We start from the raw sequence: 18,711 nt of genomic DNA, 5'->3' as shown, positions 1-18,711 counted from the left end.
ATCATACATTATTGAGTATGCTAAAAGCAATAATTAAAACTTGAGAAACGCCAAGCAACAAATGTAATTTTAAGTTTCCTTTAGTTTACGTCTATGGTCACAAACTTTTTGTTTACAGATTACCGGTTTCGGTACTACTGACAACATAACTCGTGCATGTGATGTTATTTATATGTACTTGACGATGCTGGTGCTCATTCTGCATTTAACATTTGACGATGGCACTATGGCTGCAGTACATTAGGACTTCGTTTTTATGAAACAGATCTGATGATGGTCATTAAATAGCGAAACCGATAATCTGTTATCAAAAAGTTTGTGACTGTAGACGTAAATTAAAGGAAACTTATTACATATACGGGTCACTGTTTTTTCGCGACGAAGTCACAACTTGAGAAATGTAATTTTATATTTTTATTTGTATTCCATTTTATATTGGTTGTGACTGGTTAATAATGGCACTGCGTAATCCATTATTTAATTCGATGCGTCCATTGGCCGTTGACGCATACTTGAATACGATACGACTGTTGTACGTGCAAATATGTAACGTATACGCAAGACACTATTATTTGTGTCTGTCTAATACTTGTACGTTTGCCACTATCATTCACTATATTGAAGAAAATATGAGTAAAAGTGCTTCGACGCATCACATTCAAAACACGACACACCCACTCGCTGAGGACTTGCGTTTCTACGTCAGGCGTTACACCATCGCCATCGAACGTTTCCTGGTGGTGCTGGCAGTGTTCTCCAGTTTGATATTCACTTGCTTAGAGGCACGTATTGATTGTGACGGTCACTCAGCGAACATTTTATAAAACATGTATTGCAGTTTTCATGTTTCTTTTTAAGATCAGGAACTTGCTATCAGGTATGTCTGACATCAAATAAGTAATTTGTGCGCTGCGCGGGATTAGCCGAGCTGTCCAAGGCGCTGCAGTCATGGACTGTGCGGCTGGTCCCGGCGGAGGTTCGAGTCCTCCTTCGGACATGGGTGTGTGTGTTTGTCCTTAGGATAATTTAGGTTAAGTAGTGTGTAAGCTTAGGGACTGATGACCTCAGCAGTTAAGTCCCATAAGATTTCACACACATTTGACGATTTGAATTAATTTGTGTTGTATTTGAACTGTTCATATCGTGATTCCAACTTCGTTCTCACTGTTCACTGACAACTATTTCTTTTTTTAATTTTTAATTTTTATTTTTTTTAGCATCAATGGGCCAGGCTTGAGAATGAACCAGTTGGTTCGAAATTAGTCGCCAATCGTAGGTTACTTCAACTGTGACAAATCTGTTAATAAAACCTTCATGAAATGTGTCTTGGACCACGCCCTGGGGATCATTAACCAAGGGCGAAATACGTCCAGTCAAAGTGTGCATGGTACGTTCAGGACTGTGGGACACGTAGGCAGTCACATTAAGAGGATGCCATTGTCGGTACTCACGATCATCTGGTCCGAGTAGGCGCCGCTGGAGTAGGCGGTGGCGAACGTGGCGGCGCAGCGCTCGCCGTACCAGGGGAACTGGCCGTGCTGCGACGCCGACCCGATGGACAGCGTGTACACGCTATTGATGTAGCCGTCGCAGTTGCAGTTGTCGCCGCGGCTGCCGCCGTTGCCGGACGCCCACACGTAGATGGCGCCCTTGCCGCCACGGCCCTGCTCCCAACAACAGCAAGGTCACAATGAGTGCGAAGGTATCACGGAGGACAGGTTGGCTGGAAAAGGATGGGAATACAAATTCAGCTACAGGGATATTATACGTCGAGGTATTCCCGGTGAAGTTGTTACACGTCATGTATGACAGAGACAGCAGTAAACAAACATACAGCCATAGAAATAATTAAATCACACCCAAGGGTGCCTCCATCTCCAGCAGTTCACCTCCTAGTGAAGTAATTTGCTCCTCAAGATAAACCCATTTTAAGCCCAGTCAATAATTTCAGAAAGAACCATCCGCACCTTTTCTCTCCGTAACTATTTTGTAACTATTTATCGCCGACCAATGCAATTAACTAAGACATTTGACTACCTGGGACCAAACTTCGACTATCAAATAATGTAGAAACTTACCTGTTAACGATCGACCAGAAAGTGTACAGTGGACTGCAACTGCTCCACCACTTCCACACCTACAGTGTCTTGAGCCATGCCACACGTAGCCTGCAGTATGAATATCCGTTCCACCAAGTATCAGACTCTTCGCCAGACTATTTACCCTTCCCTACACAAAACCCTTTACAGTTCATCACTCCATGTTTATTCTTAACATATACTAAACACTTCCACGTATCTAATACATACCGTAAAATCCAGTGCAACATTTATTTTCCTCTCTATCCATGGTACGCTGTTATACCTGTACCAATAACAGCAACGCTACATACAGTCTCCACATCTTCCCTCTACGCAATTTTAGAACGTTCCATCACCCAGACAATGAAGGCCACCCTGACATCCTCATTCCCTCAGTCCTTACCACATCTAACCCACTTCCTCTCTCACATCAGAGCTCCTTCGTCCCACTCTTTCTTCCTCATAACCATGGCCTGCCCTCTAACCCAGCTGCAGTTTTTTCAAACCCCATGGAAGCTACCACTTACTGCTCCATATTACACAGATTCCGCAACACCAAACCTTCTGCTCCACTGATACCCCACCCATTACAATAACAGAGCTACTGAACTTGTCCCAGTGCAAGACCTTCGCGTTTAGTACAATGAAGTGCTTTATCATATTTAACAATATATTTTGTAAATGACCTCAATGTGTAACCATCATTTAGACAATTTAAAAAACCATGCGTATGTTTAATCTGTTTATTGACAGAACTGGTTATATTTCCACAACCGCTTCGTCTACAGAGTAGCACGTTTTATGGCTGCCATCCTTAAGGAGCAAAGGAACCAAAAAATAAGGATACTGCAAGTCACATGACTCTTAGGCATGTTTGCACGGTTCGAATATAAATGAAGAGAATTAGCAAGATATAAATTAAATGAAGCTGAAGACGACTTTTGACGAGCTGACAAAGCTATTAAATATCCAGGAACACAATTCAAATCGCATACCTACGGGAAATTACGCGATTATACTACCTATTCTACAGTCCTAATATTGAAGTAGTCACCGCATTTTTTAAAGAAAACGATACTGGTGGAAAAAAGGGTAAGTGAACTGTTCATTATTTCAAAAGTAATCGTCATACTTGTTAACACGTTTATCACAGTGTGAAACAAGATAGTCAGTGTCTTCATGGGGAAATGTTTGCGGTTCCCTACGGAACCATGATTGCGCAGACTTGTGCACCTCTTTGACCGAGGCAAATCGACACCACGAACGTGTTTCTCCAAGTCTCCAACAATACATACATCAAAAATAATTTTGCGTCACCTCGTTCCGAGAGTTCCGGAACCTGTACAGAAAATTGGAACAGAGATCAACATAAACATCATTTCCGCCCTTTTTATTGCTCATGAAAATCACACATTGCATGTTGTACCACCATACACCGAGACCTTCAGAGGTGGTGGTCCAGATTGCTGTACACACCGGTACCTCTAATACCCAACAGCACGTCCTCTTGCATTGACGCATTCCCGTATTCGTCGTGGCATATTATCCACAAGTTCATCAAGGCACTGCTGAGACAGATTGTCCTGCTCCTCAACGGCGATTCGACATAGATCCCTCAGAGTGGTTGGTGGGTCACGTCGTCTATAAACAGCCCTTTTCAATTTATCCTAGGCATGTTCGATAGGGTTCTTGTCTGCAGAACATGTTGGCCAATCTAGTCGAGCGATGTCGTTATCCTGAAGGAAGTCATTCACGAGATGTGCCCGATGGGGCCGCGAATTGTCGTCCATGAAGACGAATGCCTCGCCAATATGCTGCCAATATGGTTGCACTATCGGTCGGAGGATGGCAGTCACGCATGGTACAACCGTTACGGCGCTTTCCGTGACCACCGGCGGCGTATGTCGGCCCCTCATAATGCCACCCCAAAACATCAGGGAACCTCCACCTCTACTCGCTGGACAGTCTGTCTAAGGCGTTCAGCCTGACCAGGTTTTTCCAAACACGTCTCCGACGATTGTCTAGGTGAAGGCATATGTGACACTCATCGCTGAAGAGACCATGATGCCAAACCTGAGCGGTCCATTCGGCATGTTGTTGGGCTTATGTCTACCGTGCCGCATGGTGTCGTGGTTGCGAAAATGGAACTCGCCATGGACGTCGGGAGTGAAGTTGCACATTATACAGCCTATTGCGCACAGTTTGAGTCGTAACACGACGCCCTGTGGCTGCACGAAAAGCATTATACAACATAGTGGCGTTGCTGTTAGGGTTCCTTCGAGCCATAATCCGTATGTAGAGGTCATCCACTGCAGTACTAGCCCTTGGGCGGCCTGAGCGAGGTATGTCATCGACGGTTCATATCTCCTGCATGTCCGAACAACATCGCTTCGATTAACTCCGAGACGCCTGGACACTTCCCTTGTTGAGAGCCCTTCCTGGCACAAAGTAACAATGCGGACGCGATCCAACTGCGGTACTGACCGTCTAGGGATGGTTGAACTACAGGCAACACGAGCCGTGTGCCTCCTTCCTGCCGGCCGCGGTGGTCTCGCGGTTAAGGCGCTCAGTCCGGAACCACGCGACCGCTACGGTCGCAGGTTCGAATCCTGCCTCGGGCATGGATGTGTGTGATGTCCTTAGGTTAGTTAGGTTTAAGTAGTTCTAAGTTCTAGGGGACTGATGACGACAGATGTTAAGTCCCATCGTTCTCAGAGCCATTTGAACCATTTTGTCTCCTTCCTGGTGGAATGAGTGGTACTGATCGGCTGTCGGACCCCCTCAGTCTAATAGGTGCTGCTCATGCATGGTTATTTACATCTTTGGGCGGGTTTAGTGACATCTCTGAACAGTCAGAGGGACTGTGTCTGTATTACAATGTACACTGTCAACGTCTATCTTCAGGAGTTCTTGGAATCTGGGTGATGCATAACCTTTTTTGACGTGTGTATGAAGAGGTCGGGATTGTATGGAGATGTATAAGGACTTCGCAGTGATGCTTCTGCAAGGTGATCAAAACAACCATGGTAACATGGCATCCTGCAACAGAATGATGCCGTCCTTTAACATTCTTGTGAATTTGAACTTGGTGACGCGCTTAAATGTTTGAAAATTGTCCACGTACTGCTGTGCGTTAATTGTGGTGCTATTTTCCTGAAATTCGGTAAGTAGTGGGCCCTTGCAGCCAAAGAAAAATGTCACTGTGACTTTCCCGGAGCTGGCGTGCCTGTTCGTATGACTACGCTGCACAAGTTTCGCTGGGAAGTCCTTACACGCCTTCCATACAGTCCCGATCTCTCCCCATGTGATTTTCATACTTTTAGACCCTCAAGAAAGACAATCATGCCATTGCATGCACACTAGGGTGTTATAATGTTTCCACAGCCAACCGCAAACAATTCCCCATGAAGGTACTGACCGTCTTGTCTCACAGTAGGATAAATTTATTAACAGTTATGATAATTACTATTCAAATAATAAACAGTTTACTTACCTTTTTCCCATGTGTTTCATTTTCATTTGACTGTATGTTATAGGTGCATGACCACGTTGTAGCTTGGATCAGTTTTTCACATTTGCAAAAATCTTACTTTTCGGAGTAATTATTGCAGTTTTAGTAAAAGACTGCAGCACTTATAAAAAGCCTCAAATCTTAAAGTGTTTCAATGTACAACGCTATCATCTATTGTAGAGTTTCAATAATGAAATGCAGTGTCGCATATTCGCAACTCAAGAATTAAATATATGCTGGAAGAAAGAAAATTTGACACAGTTCCTCAATAACTAAAATATAAAATTAAGGTATCTGTCATATAGGATAAATACAGAAGAAAACAATGAAAAATACTGAAAGATTGCTTTCCTGCCATAGTTTGCGGCAATTTAGGCAAGCGCTGTCTAAGAAAGGTAAATGGAAATGCCGTTTGGCTAGGGCCTCCCGTCGGGTAAACTGTTCGCCTGGTGCAGGTCTTTCGAGTCGACACCACTTTGGCGACTTGCCCAGTCCCTGAGCGGAGAAAATCTGCGACCCAGCCGGGAATCGAACCCAGGTTGTTAGGTAAGACGTTCCGTCGTGCTGGCCACTCAGCTACCAGGAGCGGACCTAAGAAAGGTACCAATACAATATTTTGTCCGCCTGCAAAAATAAGAAATTTTCAGGGTGGCATGAAATATAACCTTGGACTTCATATGTCTGGGTGTATCAGTTGCCGTGCGGATGTGGGAATCTTTACATCGGTCAAACACGGGGATTTATCTCCCTACGACGGACGGAACACATTCGCAACCTAAGACTCGAGCAGGAAAATATATCTGCTCTGGCCGTGAGCATGTTAATGGAAAACTACATGTTGGCAATCGAAAAGATGTCTGCCATCTGCTCAGCTAATGGTTTCTGGGACAGCGTTATTAAGGAGGCAATGTACTTACGAGTGTCGATGTATTTTTTAAATGGAGATAACTGTTTCGCCCTCAGCCGAACTTGGCAGCCAGCCTTTGGAGAAATACGAAGGGAGAGGCAGCAGCGACGTGCATCGCGTAGGGCTGCAGTGATCGGCCGACGCCTGTTGCCAGCTACGTAAACAATCGCCCAGGCCAATGTTCAACTGATGTGGAGCTGCGTTTGTGAGATTTAAATGCTCGACACTAATCAGAGACATCCAAATTCACCTTCCACTCTCCAGCCTGCCTGCCCCTATCACCGCCGCAACCTTTTAAGCAGCTCAACATGTGTACGTAAGCACAGTGGTCAAAGCAGACCAGTTTGGGTTTTTGCAAGTCTGGCAAGCTTTACGGGACCCGTTCAGCCTGCTGCATCTGACAACAGCTTGCGCTATCAGCGCAAAGTGACTAACTAGATATATGTTTGCATCGGTAGTTTCACTGCAGCTCAGCTGTCTTAACGGTGGGAACAGCTAAATGAACAATCCAAACTTACACGAGGCCAAGGAGAAACTAAGAAATGGGGAATATATAGCAATCACGAAACAAAGTCGAGCAGGAGAAAATTCTTCATGTGTTTATGAGGCAGCTTCAGATTACTCAGTAGGTACCTCGCAATGCAAATTGTGTAAAAAGTTAGTAAACTCATTCGGGAACCTCGTGTATATGTCCAGAGGTTACGTCACTTCATAGATATTTTGAGAGGACAAAGACCTTGTGGCTGAAAAGTGTGTGGAAATGTTTGCCAATGACTTGAAACCATTTATCAGTGTACACATTCCGTCTGCAGGCCACAAGTGGCCCATCGGGACCATTCGACCGCCGTGTCATCCTCAGAGGAGGATGTGGATAGGAGGGGCGTGGGGTCAGCACACCGCTCTCCCAGTCGTTATGATGGTATTCTTGACCGAAGCCGCTGCTATTAGGTCGAGTAGCTCCTCAATTGGCATCACGAGGCTGAGTGCACCCTGAAAAATGGCAACAGCGCATGGCGGCCTGGATGGTCACCCATCCAAGTGCCGAGCACTCCCGACAGCGCTTAACTGCGGTCACGGGAACCGGTGCATCCACTGCGGCAAGGCCGTTGCCCTTTATCAGTATACAGGCTTTCTAAATTTAGTGCAAACATTGAATGAAGCAGGAAAGATTATGGCTCAGTGTACATTAAAAATCACATATTTTTGGTATGTAATGTAGTGCGGAGAAAGCTTAATTTGAAAGAAAATCTTCCTGTTTCAGACATGTACTGTTTAGACTGACGTAATACGAAAAACGAGCTTTGTGTTTTCTAAGATGCATTTGAGGAATTTAGAATGAACTATTGTGGCCTCCAGAAACTAGACTTCCAAAACTTTACTTTAGTTGGCGTTCAGTAAGACAGACATCTTCAGGTTAGTGGATGTATGAGAACTCGACTTCCAGAGATGAATCTGCGTGGAACAGAAAGCATGCATTGGAGGTGACCTGATGATGATTCGAGTTGAGAACAGCCAATACTAGTCAAAAGAACGAGAAGCTGCAGCAAACTGTTAACATCTAAATAAATATATAAGCCCAAAATCCACCGGAAAGCAAAAAAAAAGTGCAAACAACATCCACAATTTTCTGGTCGGCAATGACAAAAAAATGAATATATATTTCATTGAGCCTCGTATTGTGATACTCAGGTAAAAGAAGACTTTTCATCAACTTGCGAGCCCTGATCATAACACTGCAATAAAAACATACAGCAAGAACTGCTACCTAGTGTAGCAGAGCGGGCAAATAATACTCCTTTAGCTTTCTTGGGTTGGGCGTAGCGGCAGCTTGCGTGTCTGGATAAAAGGTAGGCATGGGCAGGTTAAAGGCCGAATGTGTTCACCTCAGACACTAATACGTATATAAGGAGCTTGGACTGTGATACGTCAGCAGTTCGCCAGGAGATAGGAAGAGGCAGTAGCTTTTCCGAACCGTGTGGTCGCACGGCGACTAAAGCGACCCAATGTAGCCAGAAACTCGTCAATTTATCTTTTTTTGCATTGATAGCAGGTGAAAACCTTCACAGACAGATCGAATAATGTTGTTATTGCTAGTATTTACAAACTGTATGTAAAAGTTTATTATTCTTTGTAATATTTGAAGAAATACTTCATAGTCATGGTCACATTTAAATAGGTATTTATTTTGAAGTGAAGACTTGATTCGGCAATACTTCGCTCTCATTTTCGGATCTAAAGCAAGGTACCACAAGGAAAGAAACAGGAAACTCACACGATGTGCTTCTGTTCGCTGTGTTTTTCCTGCCTGCGTTGCTTTGGATCCGAAGGTAACAGCAAGGTATTATTGAATCCGGTTATCAATTCAAAATAAATACTTAAACGCGATGTTGGCTCTCAAGTACTTCTTCAAATATTACAACATGCAAATCGGCCGCTGACCAGAAAGTCTGCAGAATATAAAATTATTATTCTTTGTTGCGTGTGAGTTTGTTGTATAATAGAGGGTGAACTTCAGAGCAACTACAGTATGTGTTCTTGCGTTTCTGTCTGTTACTAATATGGTGAAGTATCAGTGAAAATGAAAGGAAGAACTATCAACACGACTGAATTAGGAGAAGGAGTAAAATAAGAACGCAGTCTATCTCATACATTTTTCGTCTCTTCTTAAAGGATGTGACAGCAATGTCCCCTAGAAGACAATAGAATAATATGGAGTTTGAGCACTGAGACACCACAGCCGTTGTAGCAACGGATGAAAAAGAATTGCGGGAATTAATCGGAAAGATCAATGGACTGATAATCAGTACAAAGAAAACAAAAGTAATGGCACTGCGAATGGAGTGACATTAGATGCGCAAGACGTTAATTATCTAGGAAGCAGGAAAGAAAGCGACTGGAACAGGACAGAAATTAATACCAGGACAGCGGTTCCGAAAGAGACATTTTGAAATTTGTAAGAAAAGGGAAGTTTTCTGCAGCAGTATGGACAAATATTTGAGGGTTGTCCTCTAGAATGTTGGAACGTGTACATTGGGGGAAAATAATTATAGAATAAGACTGAAGGCTTTTGAGATGTGTACGTGGCGGAGTGTGGATAGAATAAGTTCAATAGATAGGATTAAAAATGAGGAGCCTCCGAGAGGAGTTGGAGAGCAGATAAAAGTACTGAATGTAACAAAAACTAGAAGAAACTGGATGGGGCATAAATTACGAGCGAAAGAGTGCTTTTAAGAACAATCTTAGAAGAGTATAGGCAGAGTCAAGAAGGAAGCGATGGACCACCAGAAACAGAGACGCAAAGGAGCTACAAACGTATCAGGAAACTGATAATGATGGTGATGAATGATGTAGGACCTACACCTCTCGCACGTAGAGTGATAGTTTCGTGGTGTTCAGTCCATATTTGGATATAGTATATTCCTCTAAGTGATTTGAGATAATTAGGACACTGAAAGTTTTCGCAGGCAGTCGCTGTCAGGACTCATAATTTTTCGTTGAGTGAGCAATGTGTTGGAATAGTGACAGCGCAAAGTGTACTTTATCACATGACAATGTTAGCCAGATGTCGCAAAACGGATTGCACGAGTCAAAATGTGTTGGTGGTGCGGGGGGAGGGGGTTGGGGAGGGGGAGAGAGGGGGAAGGGAAGGTGGGTAGTGGATGGCGCTGTGCTGCATGACTGCTCAACCACTGTCCACATTTCAGAGACTCGTCTGTGGTCTGTACTTATGCAGGATAAACATGAATAAAACCGACAAATTATGAGGACAGAATCCTGACTAGAAGTAGAGGAAAAAAGACTCCGTGAACATATGGGCGGAAATACATCGTTGACGCGGTAGATGGCGCTGACGAATGGAAATTCCTTCGACCATGTGCCGTGCGTGGTGCAGACTGTGTGATTGATGCGTTTAGTGTAAGCAGCAGAATGGTCCGGTATTCACGTCGGGAACAAGCAGTGATAGTGTCTGTGCACGGTCACGCAGATGAAACTGTCGAGAGGCAGCACGGCTGTACCACAACCAGTACTCTCACAGACACCAACCACATCACACATCATTCCAAGCCCTGGGCCTTTGTGTCATCGTGGGACCTTTCAGACAGACGAAGAGCAGGAAGGCAGCGGACTGTATGTACACCAGATGTGGAGAACCAGGTCCTGCCTCTCGGCAGTTTCCATCTGCTTGACCGTGCACGAACACCATCTCGGCTTGTTCACAACACGAATATCTGACCACTCTACTGCTTACGGTGCGCTGCGTCGACCACACAGTCTGCAACGCAAAAGGGACAAACGGCACGTGGTCAGAGAAACTTCCATTCGTCAGTGCCATCTACCGTGGCAACGACGCGTTTCCAGACATACATTCACAGGCCTTTTTTTTTCCTCCATTTCCGATCAGTAATCTGTCCAAACAGTCTATCGGTTTCATCATTGTTTAGCCTGTATATGTCTCGGTGGCATCCCGGATGTGCTCAGTGGGTCTGCGATAATACAGGTCAGTGGCGGAGCTTACCTCTCGGATGCCCCTCTCGATGGCTTCAGTTGCGAGCCGCCCCGGGCCCTCTACGGTCCGGCCGTCGTCGTTGGGCCCCCAGGAGGCGCTGTAGATGTCGACCAGCTGGTGCGCCCAGCCCAGCGACACGCCCTCCACCCTGTCGTTGACGTCACCATCCAGCAAACGCACCCCTGTGGGTTAACCGTATGCAGTGGTGGTATAATTCTACTGAACTCGCCGCTCTTTTCATAAAGTCGACACTGAATGCGACCACTCTGTCTTTTACAGATCGCCGGCCGCGGTGGCCGTGCGGTTATGGCGCTGCAGTCTGGAACCGCGGGACTGCTACGGTCGAAGGTTCGAATCCTGCCTCGGGCATGGGTGTGTGTGATGTCCTTAGGTTAGTTAGGTTTAAGTGGTTCTAAGTTCTAGGGGACTTATGACCTAAGATGTTGAGTCCCATAGTGCTCAGAGCCATTTGAACCATTTTTTACAGATCAATTACTTCAGAAAAAAACATCTTTGTAAATTATAACCTATCTAAAACTCTGTGTAATAATAAGAATTGGTTCTCGTGTGACGTATCATCCAGTTATGACAACTACATCAATAGACTAAAATTATGCGTCCCTTTCCGTATCGACCCTTTAATTTTTATTTACTGTATCAGTTCCGAGTAAGTAAACAAGAAGCACGAGGAAATGAACTTTAGAGACATTAACATTCCATTCTACGAAAACCTTCAGTATCTTTTAGAAAGATTCGTCTCCATAAGTAGGTCTGTCGTAGTCAAACAATTTTTATGACGCTGTATAGAATGAACCCAAGCTTCATATTCTTTTTCATCTCAAAATCTTGCTGTTTCATTGTACTTCGTATACCTCAAGCCTGAAATGCGACCTTGATTTCTTCCTGCCTGTGCTGCCCGTACACCAACTCCCTTCCCACCCCCATCCCCGTCCCGCCCCAAACGCAAAAAAAAACCTGTCTGTGCTGTTGGGCTGGCCCATAAGTTCTGGTGGTCTTATTTTTTTAGTGTCGGTTTCCACAAAAATAAACAGCTCGCCCTATTTGCCCAAGAAATTCACAGTGCCGTAGACACTGGCGAGCAGATTGATGCCGTATTCCTGGACTTCAGGAAGGCATTTGATACGGTTCCGCACTTACGTTTAGTGAAAAAAATACGAGCTTACGGAATATCGGACCAGGTTTGTGATTGGATTCAGGATTTCCTAGAAGAAAGAACACAACATGTCATTCTTAACGGTTCAAAATCTGCAGATGTAGAGGTAATTTCGGGAGTACCGCAGGGAAGCGTGATAGGACCTTTATTGTTTACAATATACATAAATGACTTAGTTGACATCATCGGTAGCTCCGTGAGGCTATTTGCAGATGACACGGTTGTCTACAAGAAAGTAGCAACATCAGAAGACTCGTACGTACTCCAGGAGGACCTGCAGAGGATTAATGCATGGTGCGACAGCTGGCAGCTTTCCCTAAACGTAGATAAATGTAATATAATGCGCATACATAGGGGCAGAAATCCATTCCAGTACGATTATGCCATAGGTGGTAAATCATTGGAAGCGGTAACGACCGTAAAATACTTAGGAGTTACTATCCGGAGCGATCTGAAGTGGAATGATCACATAAAACAAATAGTGGGAAAAGCAGGCGCCAGGTTGAGATTCATAGGAAGAATTCTAAGAAAATGTGACTCATCGACGAAAGAAGTAGCTTACAAAACGCTTGTTCGTCCGATTCTTGAGTATTGCTCATCAGTATGGGACCCTTACCAGGTTGGATTAATAGAAGAGATAGACATGATCCAGCGAAAAGCAGCGCGATTCGTCATGGGGACATTTAGTCAGCGCGAGAGCGTTACGGAGATGCTGAACAAGCTCCAGTGGCGGACACTTCAAGAAAGGCGTTACGCAATACGGAGAGGTTTATTATCGAAATTACGAGAGAGCACATTCCGGGAAGAGATGGGCAACATATTACTACCGCCCACATATATCTCGCGTAATGATCACAACGAAAAGATCCGAGAAATTAGAGCAAATACGGAGACTTACAAGCAGTCGTTCTTCCCACGCACAATTTGTGAATGGAACAGGGAAGGGGGGATCAGATAGTGGTACAATAAGTGCCCTCCGCCACACACCGTAAGGTGGCTCGCGGAGTATAGATGTAGATGTAGATGTAGAAATGAACAACAAATCAACAAATAACGATATGTGTGAGGTGATCCACCTAAGTTCCGAAAGAAATCCGTTGGAATTCGATTACTCGATAAATAGTACAATTCTCAAGGCTGTCAATTCAACTAAGTACCTGGGTGTAAAAATTACAAACAACTTCAGTTGGAAAGACCACATATATAATATTGTGGGGAAGGCGAGCCAAAGGTTGCGTTTCATTGGCAGGACACTTAGAAGATGCAACAAGTCCATTAAAGAGACAGCTTACACTACACTCGTTCGTCCTCTGTTAGAATATTGCTGCGCGGTGTGGGATCCTTACCAGGTGGGATTGACCGAGGACATCGAAAGGGTGCAAAAAAGGGCAGCTCGTTTTGTATTATCGCGTAATAGGGGACAGAGTGTGGTAGATATGATACGCGAGTTGGGATGGAAGTCATTAAAGCAAAGGCGTTTTTCGTCGCGGCGAGATCTATTTACGAAATTTCAGTCACCAACTTTCTCTTCCGAATGCGAAAATATTTTGTTGAGCCCAGCCTACATAGGTAGGAATGATCATCAAAATAAAATAAGAGAAATCAGAGCTCGAACAGAAAGGTTTAGGTGTTCGTTTTTACCGCGCGCTGTTCGGGAGTGCAATGGTAGGGAGATAGTATGATTGTGGTTCGATGAACCCTCTGCCAAGCATTTAAATGTCAATTGCAGAGTAATCATGTAGATGTAGATGTAGATATGACTGTCTGTCTCTCCGTCCATCGGTTAAGACCCCTTTTTATCAGCAAAGTGTAGACGTATCAAGTCTTATAATCAATGTCAAAAGATACGGCTATTCATGTCATATTTTGATACAAATTCACTCATCCAAACCCTTAGGATGGTTCCCGTAGACTTGGAATTATGAAATTTGGCAAGTAGGAAGGATTCACAGTGCAAGTAAATGGAAAAAAATGCGAAACGTGTTAAATTGTAATTGTATCACACGAAAAAACATTTCTTTTGTCATTTGTTATTCATCGTCAGACTTGAACTTAAGTCAACAGATCTGTATTCAGGCTAATTAGGTCGCAACGGTAAAAGTGAAATACCAGACAAGTAATTACTGACGCGTTTAGGAATTTATTCATCATCAGATATCCAGGAGCGATATCTGCAATTAGATATGACGTTTCAAGTTTTATGTGAAACGCCACGTAGATGTCGTGCAGCAGTCGCTCTTGGATATCTGATGGTGGATAAATTCCGAAACGCCTCATATGGGTAATAGTCATTCCCTGCTTGATGTTTGACTTTAACCATTGCGAACCAGTTTGTGAATGGAGAGCCGGCCGGAGTGGCCGAGCGGTTCTAGGCGCTACAGTCTGGAACCGCGCGACCGCTACGGTCGCAGGTTCCAATCCTGCCTTGGGCATGGATGTGTGTGATGTCCTTAGGTTAGTTAGGTTTAAGTAGTTTTAAGTTCTAGGGGACTGATGCCCTCAGCAGTTAAGTCCCATAGTGCTCAGAGCCACTTGAACCATTTTTTTTCCTTTTTTTTTGTGGATGGAGAACTACTGATTATTTTTATAATGGTCGCCTGCCTCCTGGACGACTTTATGCTAAATTTATGTTATTGAAATTAAAACATTCTTGAATGTCTTGGAATCTCTGGAACCGATATCTTGCCTGTATCAATGTCGATAACGGGCAAAAATGATCGGGATTCTCGATTCCCAGAATGGATAAACTTTCTGTATACATAATTAAGTTTGTACGGAAGCCTCAGATCACGATTCCTACTCGCAGCTGACAATTTTTTTTTGCTGGATAGTTTATTCCATTTCTTGAACTTAAAGTTCCACCTGATACACAGTTCGGTTGCAACCAAGCAGTTTGTAGTGAATCATGCACGCCTTTGAGGTCGAAACTGAAATATTTCAATCACTTAAACCAGTCTTGAGCCGTCCTAAGAGGCACCGATTCTTCGATATACAGTTCGCAAATCTCTCGAGCAGCTTATGCGCCTTTGGCACATCGATTATAAATAAGACGCCAAAGATGTCGGAGACGCTTTCGCTTGTCGACTTGACCATTCATTTTAATGATATGAAAGGACCAGATGTCTATCGGGAAAAAAACTAAAAAGACTGTTTTGTAGAGCACATAATCGTCTATCGAATAATATGAAACGCAGCGCCAGAAAATTTTACATATCACGCAAAATTTTTTACTTAAAAAGAAGTCGCCAAGACTTATGGGTCAACACGATATACACAGTCGGAGAAAATATTAGTACATCCTTTTATAGGTTACCAATGTCTATTGCTGCAGCAGTGCATATGGATTACGTAAAACAATTACATTTAAAGAGTAATGGCACAAGCGGTTCTGGGGTACTAGATATCGACCCATGCTGAGACACTCGTATTAGTACAAGAGTTGTTGGTTGAGTCACACGGGTCACTCCCCGTGGAGACTGGAGACAAATCCGGAGATGGCCGTGGTCAGTGGAGTTGCTGGACTTCTTGTAGAGCACATTGAGTTTCACGGGCAGTGTATTCCCGAGCATTATCCTGGTGGTTCATAGCGTATGTGTAAAATTAGTATAAAGAACCGAAACTACACATGCAGACATAATGCGACAAAAGGAGCCAATCAGCATTAGTTCCCGTCCTGGCATGATGTCTGCACTTGTTGTTTCGCTTCTTTATACCGATTTTGTACGGACATTATGAACCACATGCCATGTCATTTTATTGTGTGCATCATATTGCTGACACTCGCAATTAATGCGATAGGTAACCTTCCGAAAAAGGGCACTAAGTCCCCGAAATCGGTAAATAAATTCAATTCCTTTTAATGCATGTGGTTGCTTACTATTTCGTTGTATGCGAATACAGTGGCTGAGAATGGATAATATACTAAATATTTGTAAATGGAACAGTAGAAATTGTCGTTTACAGTGGAAAAGAAGTATAAGTATAAAATGACCGTTATTAATAATAAGATTAAAATAATGAATAGTAAACATATAAAAAACAACCAAGCGCATGTTAACAATGAAGTTATAACAGAGTTATAATGAATCACTAATCTCGGACAGTTTTCCTGCAACTTCGCTACTGTAGCACCGCCAGGCGGCTCGCGTGTATAAACACACTGCGGAACTACTGTTTATTATGTATATGGAGAGAAATACATTCAAAATTCAGATGAGGTCGTATTTCGGAATTTACTGTGGCGCTATAAACTGTAACAGTTCAATTTGATTTGGGATACGTGAATGAATGTTATTGTTTATCAGGGACAGATAATTAGCTCTATATGATTAATGGATGATACAGCAGTGGCAGGCGGAAGTAAACTAGAATTGCATTGCGTGCCAAATGTAATGGAACACGTGTCAGCTCTAATATATATATATATATATATATATATATATATATATATATATATATATATATATATATATATATATATATATAGAAAATCTGGAGGCACCAGCGCTACAAACAGTAAGTTGATGCCCCTTCATTCTTCTGTTACTGACATTCTTTTGCCAGGCGTAATGCAGGAGCTCGACGTGCCACGCACTCTATTGCGAAAGTGTTGCGGGTTCAGGATTTTGTGCACGAACTGACCTCTCGATTACGTGCCATAAATGTTCGATGGGATCCATTCTGGGTGATGTGGCTGACCAAAGCAATCGCTCCAAGTATCCAGGATATTCTTCAAACCAATCGCGAACTAATTAGGCAGTTTCCTGGCGGCTTAATTAGCGCGGAACAGACTATTAAAAGAAAAACACCTATAATGGATTGTACATTCTTCATAAAACTGAACCTCTCATCATGAATTTGCATTTATTAATGCTATTGTTCTGTACTACTCATGATTTAGGAGTCGCTATCCATCATTGCTACTCTTAACAGTTTTCGAGGCAGGCTCGTGCTATCGCCTTTAGTCATTGTTACTCGTAGTACATTTCGAGGCAGGCTCATAGCAACGACACCGCGCGCCTGGTCATACCCACTCATCAAAAATTACATACACACAAAGTAACAAACGAACATATCTCGCACTGTATTGCATGAGCGTATGCACACAACACTATCATATCTTTAAGTACAATGATAAACTACAACAAATACATTTTTTGTGATATATTACAATACAGCATCACTGGTCTACTGCGGTCTAACTGTATTGGTGAGGCAGTAAATTTATCCACAGGGCAGTGACTGCGTCACTGCAATTCACTTTGGAGGTGTGGCGGTGGGACTTGTAGTCTCGTACCACCCTCTGACGGTGACAGTACTACATGAGTCAGGCATAAAAATTTAGCGTAACGTGGGCAAGTATGGTTGGAAAGTATTGGACGTAGAATGGGGGCTAGTCCCGCCAAAGGATGCGTCTGTGGTGGGCGTGCCAACCCTATCGTTAGCCATGGTCGGAATCCGATTCCTCTAGGATGGTTAGGGGAACCGGATGTCGATGCAAGCGGCGTGGAAGTGTGGTCCCAACGTGGCGTAACCCATGGACAGTGTCCCGCAAGGCATCCACTCTCTCACAGAGCCGCCGCGCGTTGTTGCGTATGGTCGTCTTTAGGGGGACGATATCCGCTTCCTCGTGGAGAGCGACAATTCTCGTGAGTGGCGGGGCGTGCAGGCTCCACCTGAGCACCTTGTCCTGCAGGCGCTGCAATGTTCGCTTCCTGGTGACACTAATCGTGGCCCACGCAGCAGATCCATACGTGAGGGCAGGCAGGATAACTGTTCGGTACATGGGGAGCTTCGTATGCAGGTTAAGTTCCCTACTTCGAAAGAGCGGGTACAAAGCCCTGGTTAGCTTTTGCCCCTTGTTGGTGACATACTCCGCATGACAGTGGAAGAGCAACTTGTGGTCCATCTGGACCCCGAGATAGGTGGTGAGGGCAGGCAGGATAACTGTTCGGTACATGGGGAGCTTCGTATGCAGGTTAAGTTCCCTACTTCGAAAGAGCGGGTACAAAGCCCTGGTTAGCTTTTGCCCCTTGTTGGTGACATACTCCGCATGACAGTGGAAGAGCAACTTGTGGTCCATCTGGACCCCGAGATAGGTGGTTGTCGGGGACCAGGGCACCTGCACACCTGCAATCGAAATACTGCGGCGGAGGGCTGGGCGCCGTTTCGTGAAGTAAACTGCCGTAGTTTTGGCGGCATTGAGAGCTATTTTGTTTGTCCGGCACCAGGTGATGGTGGCGTCCACCTGTCGCTGGAGGCGGGCGACGACGGCGTAAGTAATGCGGCCAGTGGTGTATAGTGCTGTGTCGTCAGCGTATTGTGCGAGGTGGCACTCGGGGATGACAGGCATATCATTTACATAGATATTAAAAAGGATGGGATACAGCACCGATCCTTGCGGAGTGCCTGCCGACAATTAGCGAATGCCAGAACGCATTCCCCGTTGAGAAACTAGGAAAGTCCTACCAAAGAGGAAGTCATCCACGATCTTGACATAAATATCCGGTATAGGGGTCTGTGTCAGTACGA

The 18,711-nt window shown here is 44.2% G+C and overlaps 1 protein-coding gene across 2 annotated transcripts in view; it reads right to left on the bottom strand.

The window, feature by feature from the left end:
* Positions 1–18,711, bottom strand: part of LOC124804929 (neuroendocrine convertase 1-like) — a 499,313-nt gene that overhangs the window by 124,894 nt on the left and 355,708 nt on the right. For both annotated transcript variants that reach the window (XM_047265304.1, XM_047265305.1), the window contains exons 7-8: positions 11,016–11,188; positions 1,452–1,664 (exon numbers count right to left, since the gene is read on the bottom strand). In XM_047265304.1, the coding sequence (XP_047121260.1) occupies positions 1,452–1,664; positions 11,016–11,188 (386 nt within the window). The remainder of the gene's footprint in view (positions 1–1,451; positions 1,665–11,015; positions 11,189–18,711) is intronic.

Source organism: Schistocerca piceifrons, chromosome 7 (genome assembly GCF_021461385.2).
Source record: "Schistocerca piceifrons isolate TAMUIC-IGC-003096 chromosome 7, iqSchPice1.1, whole genome shotgun sequence".
Classification (NCBI taxonomy): Eukaryota; Metazoa; Arthropoda; class Insecta; order Orthoptera; family Acrididae; genus Schistocerca; species Schistocerca piceifrons.
The sequence above is the reverse complement of the archived record's forward strand: the minus strand, read 5'-3'. Positions and strand labels throughout refer to the sequence as shown.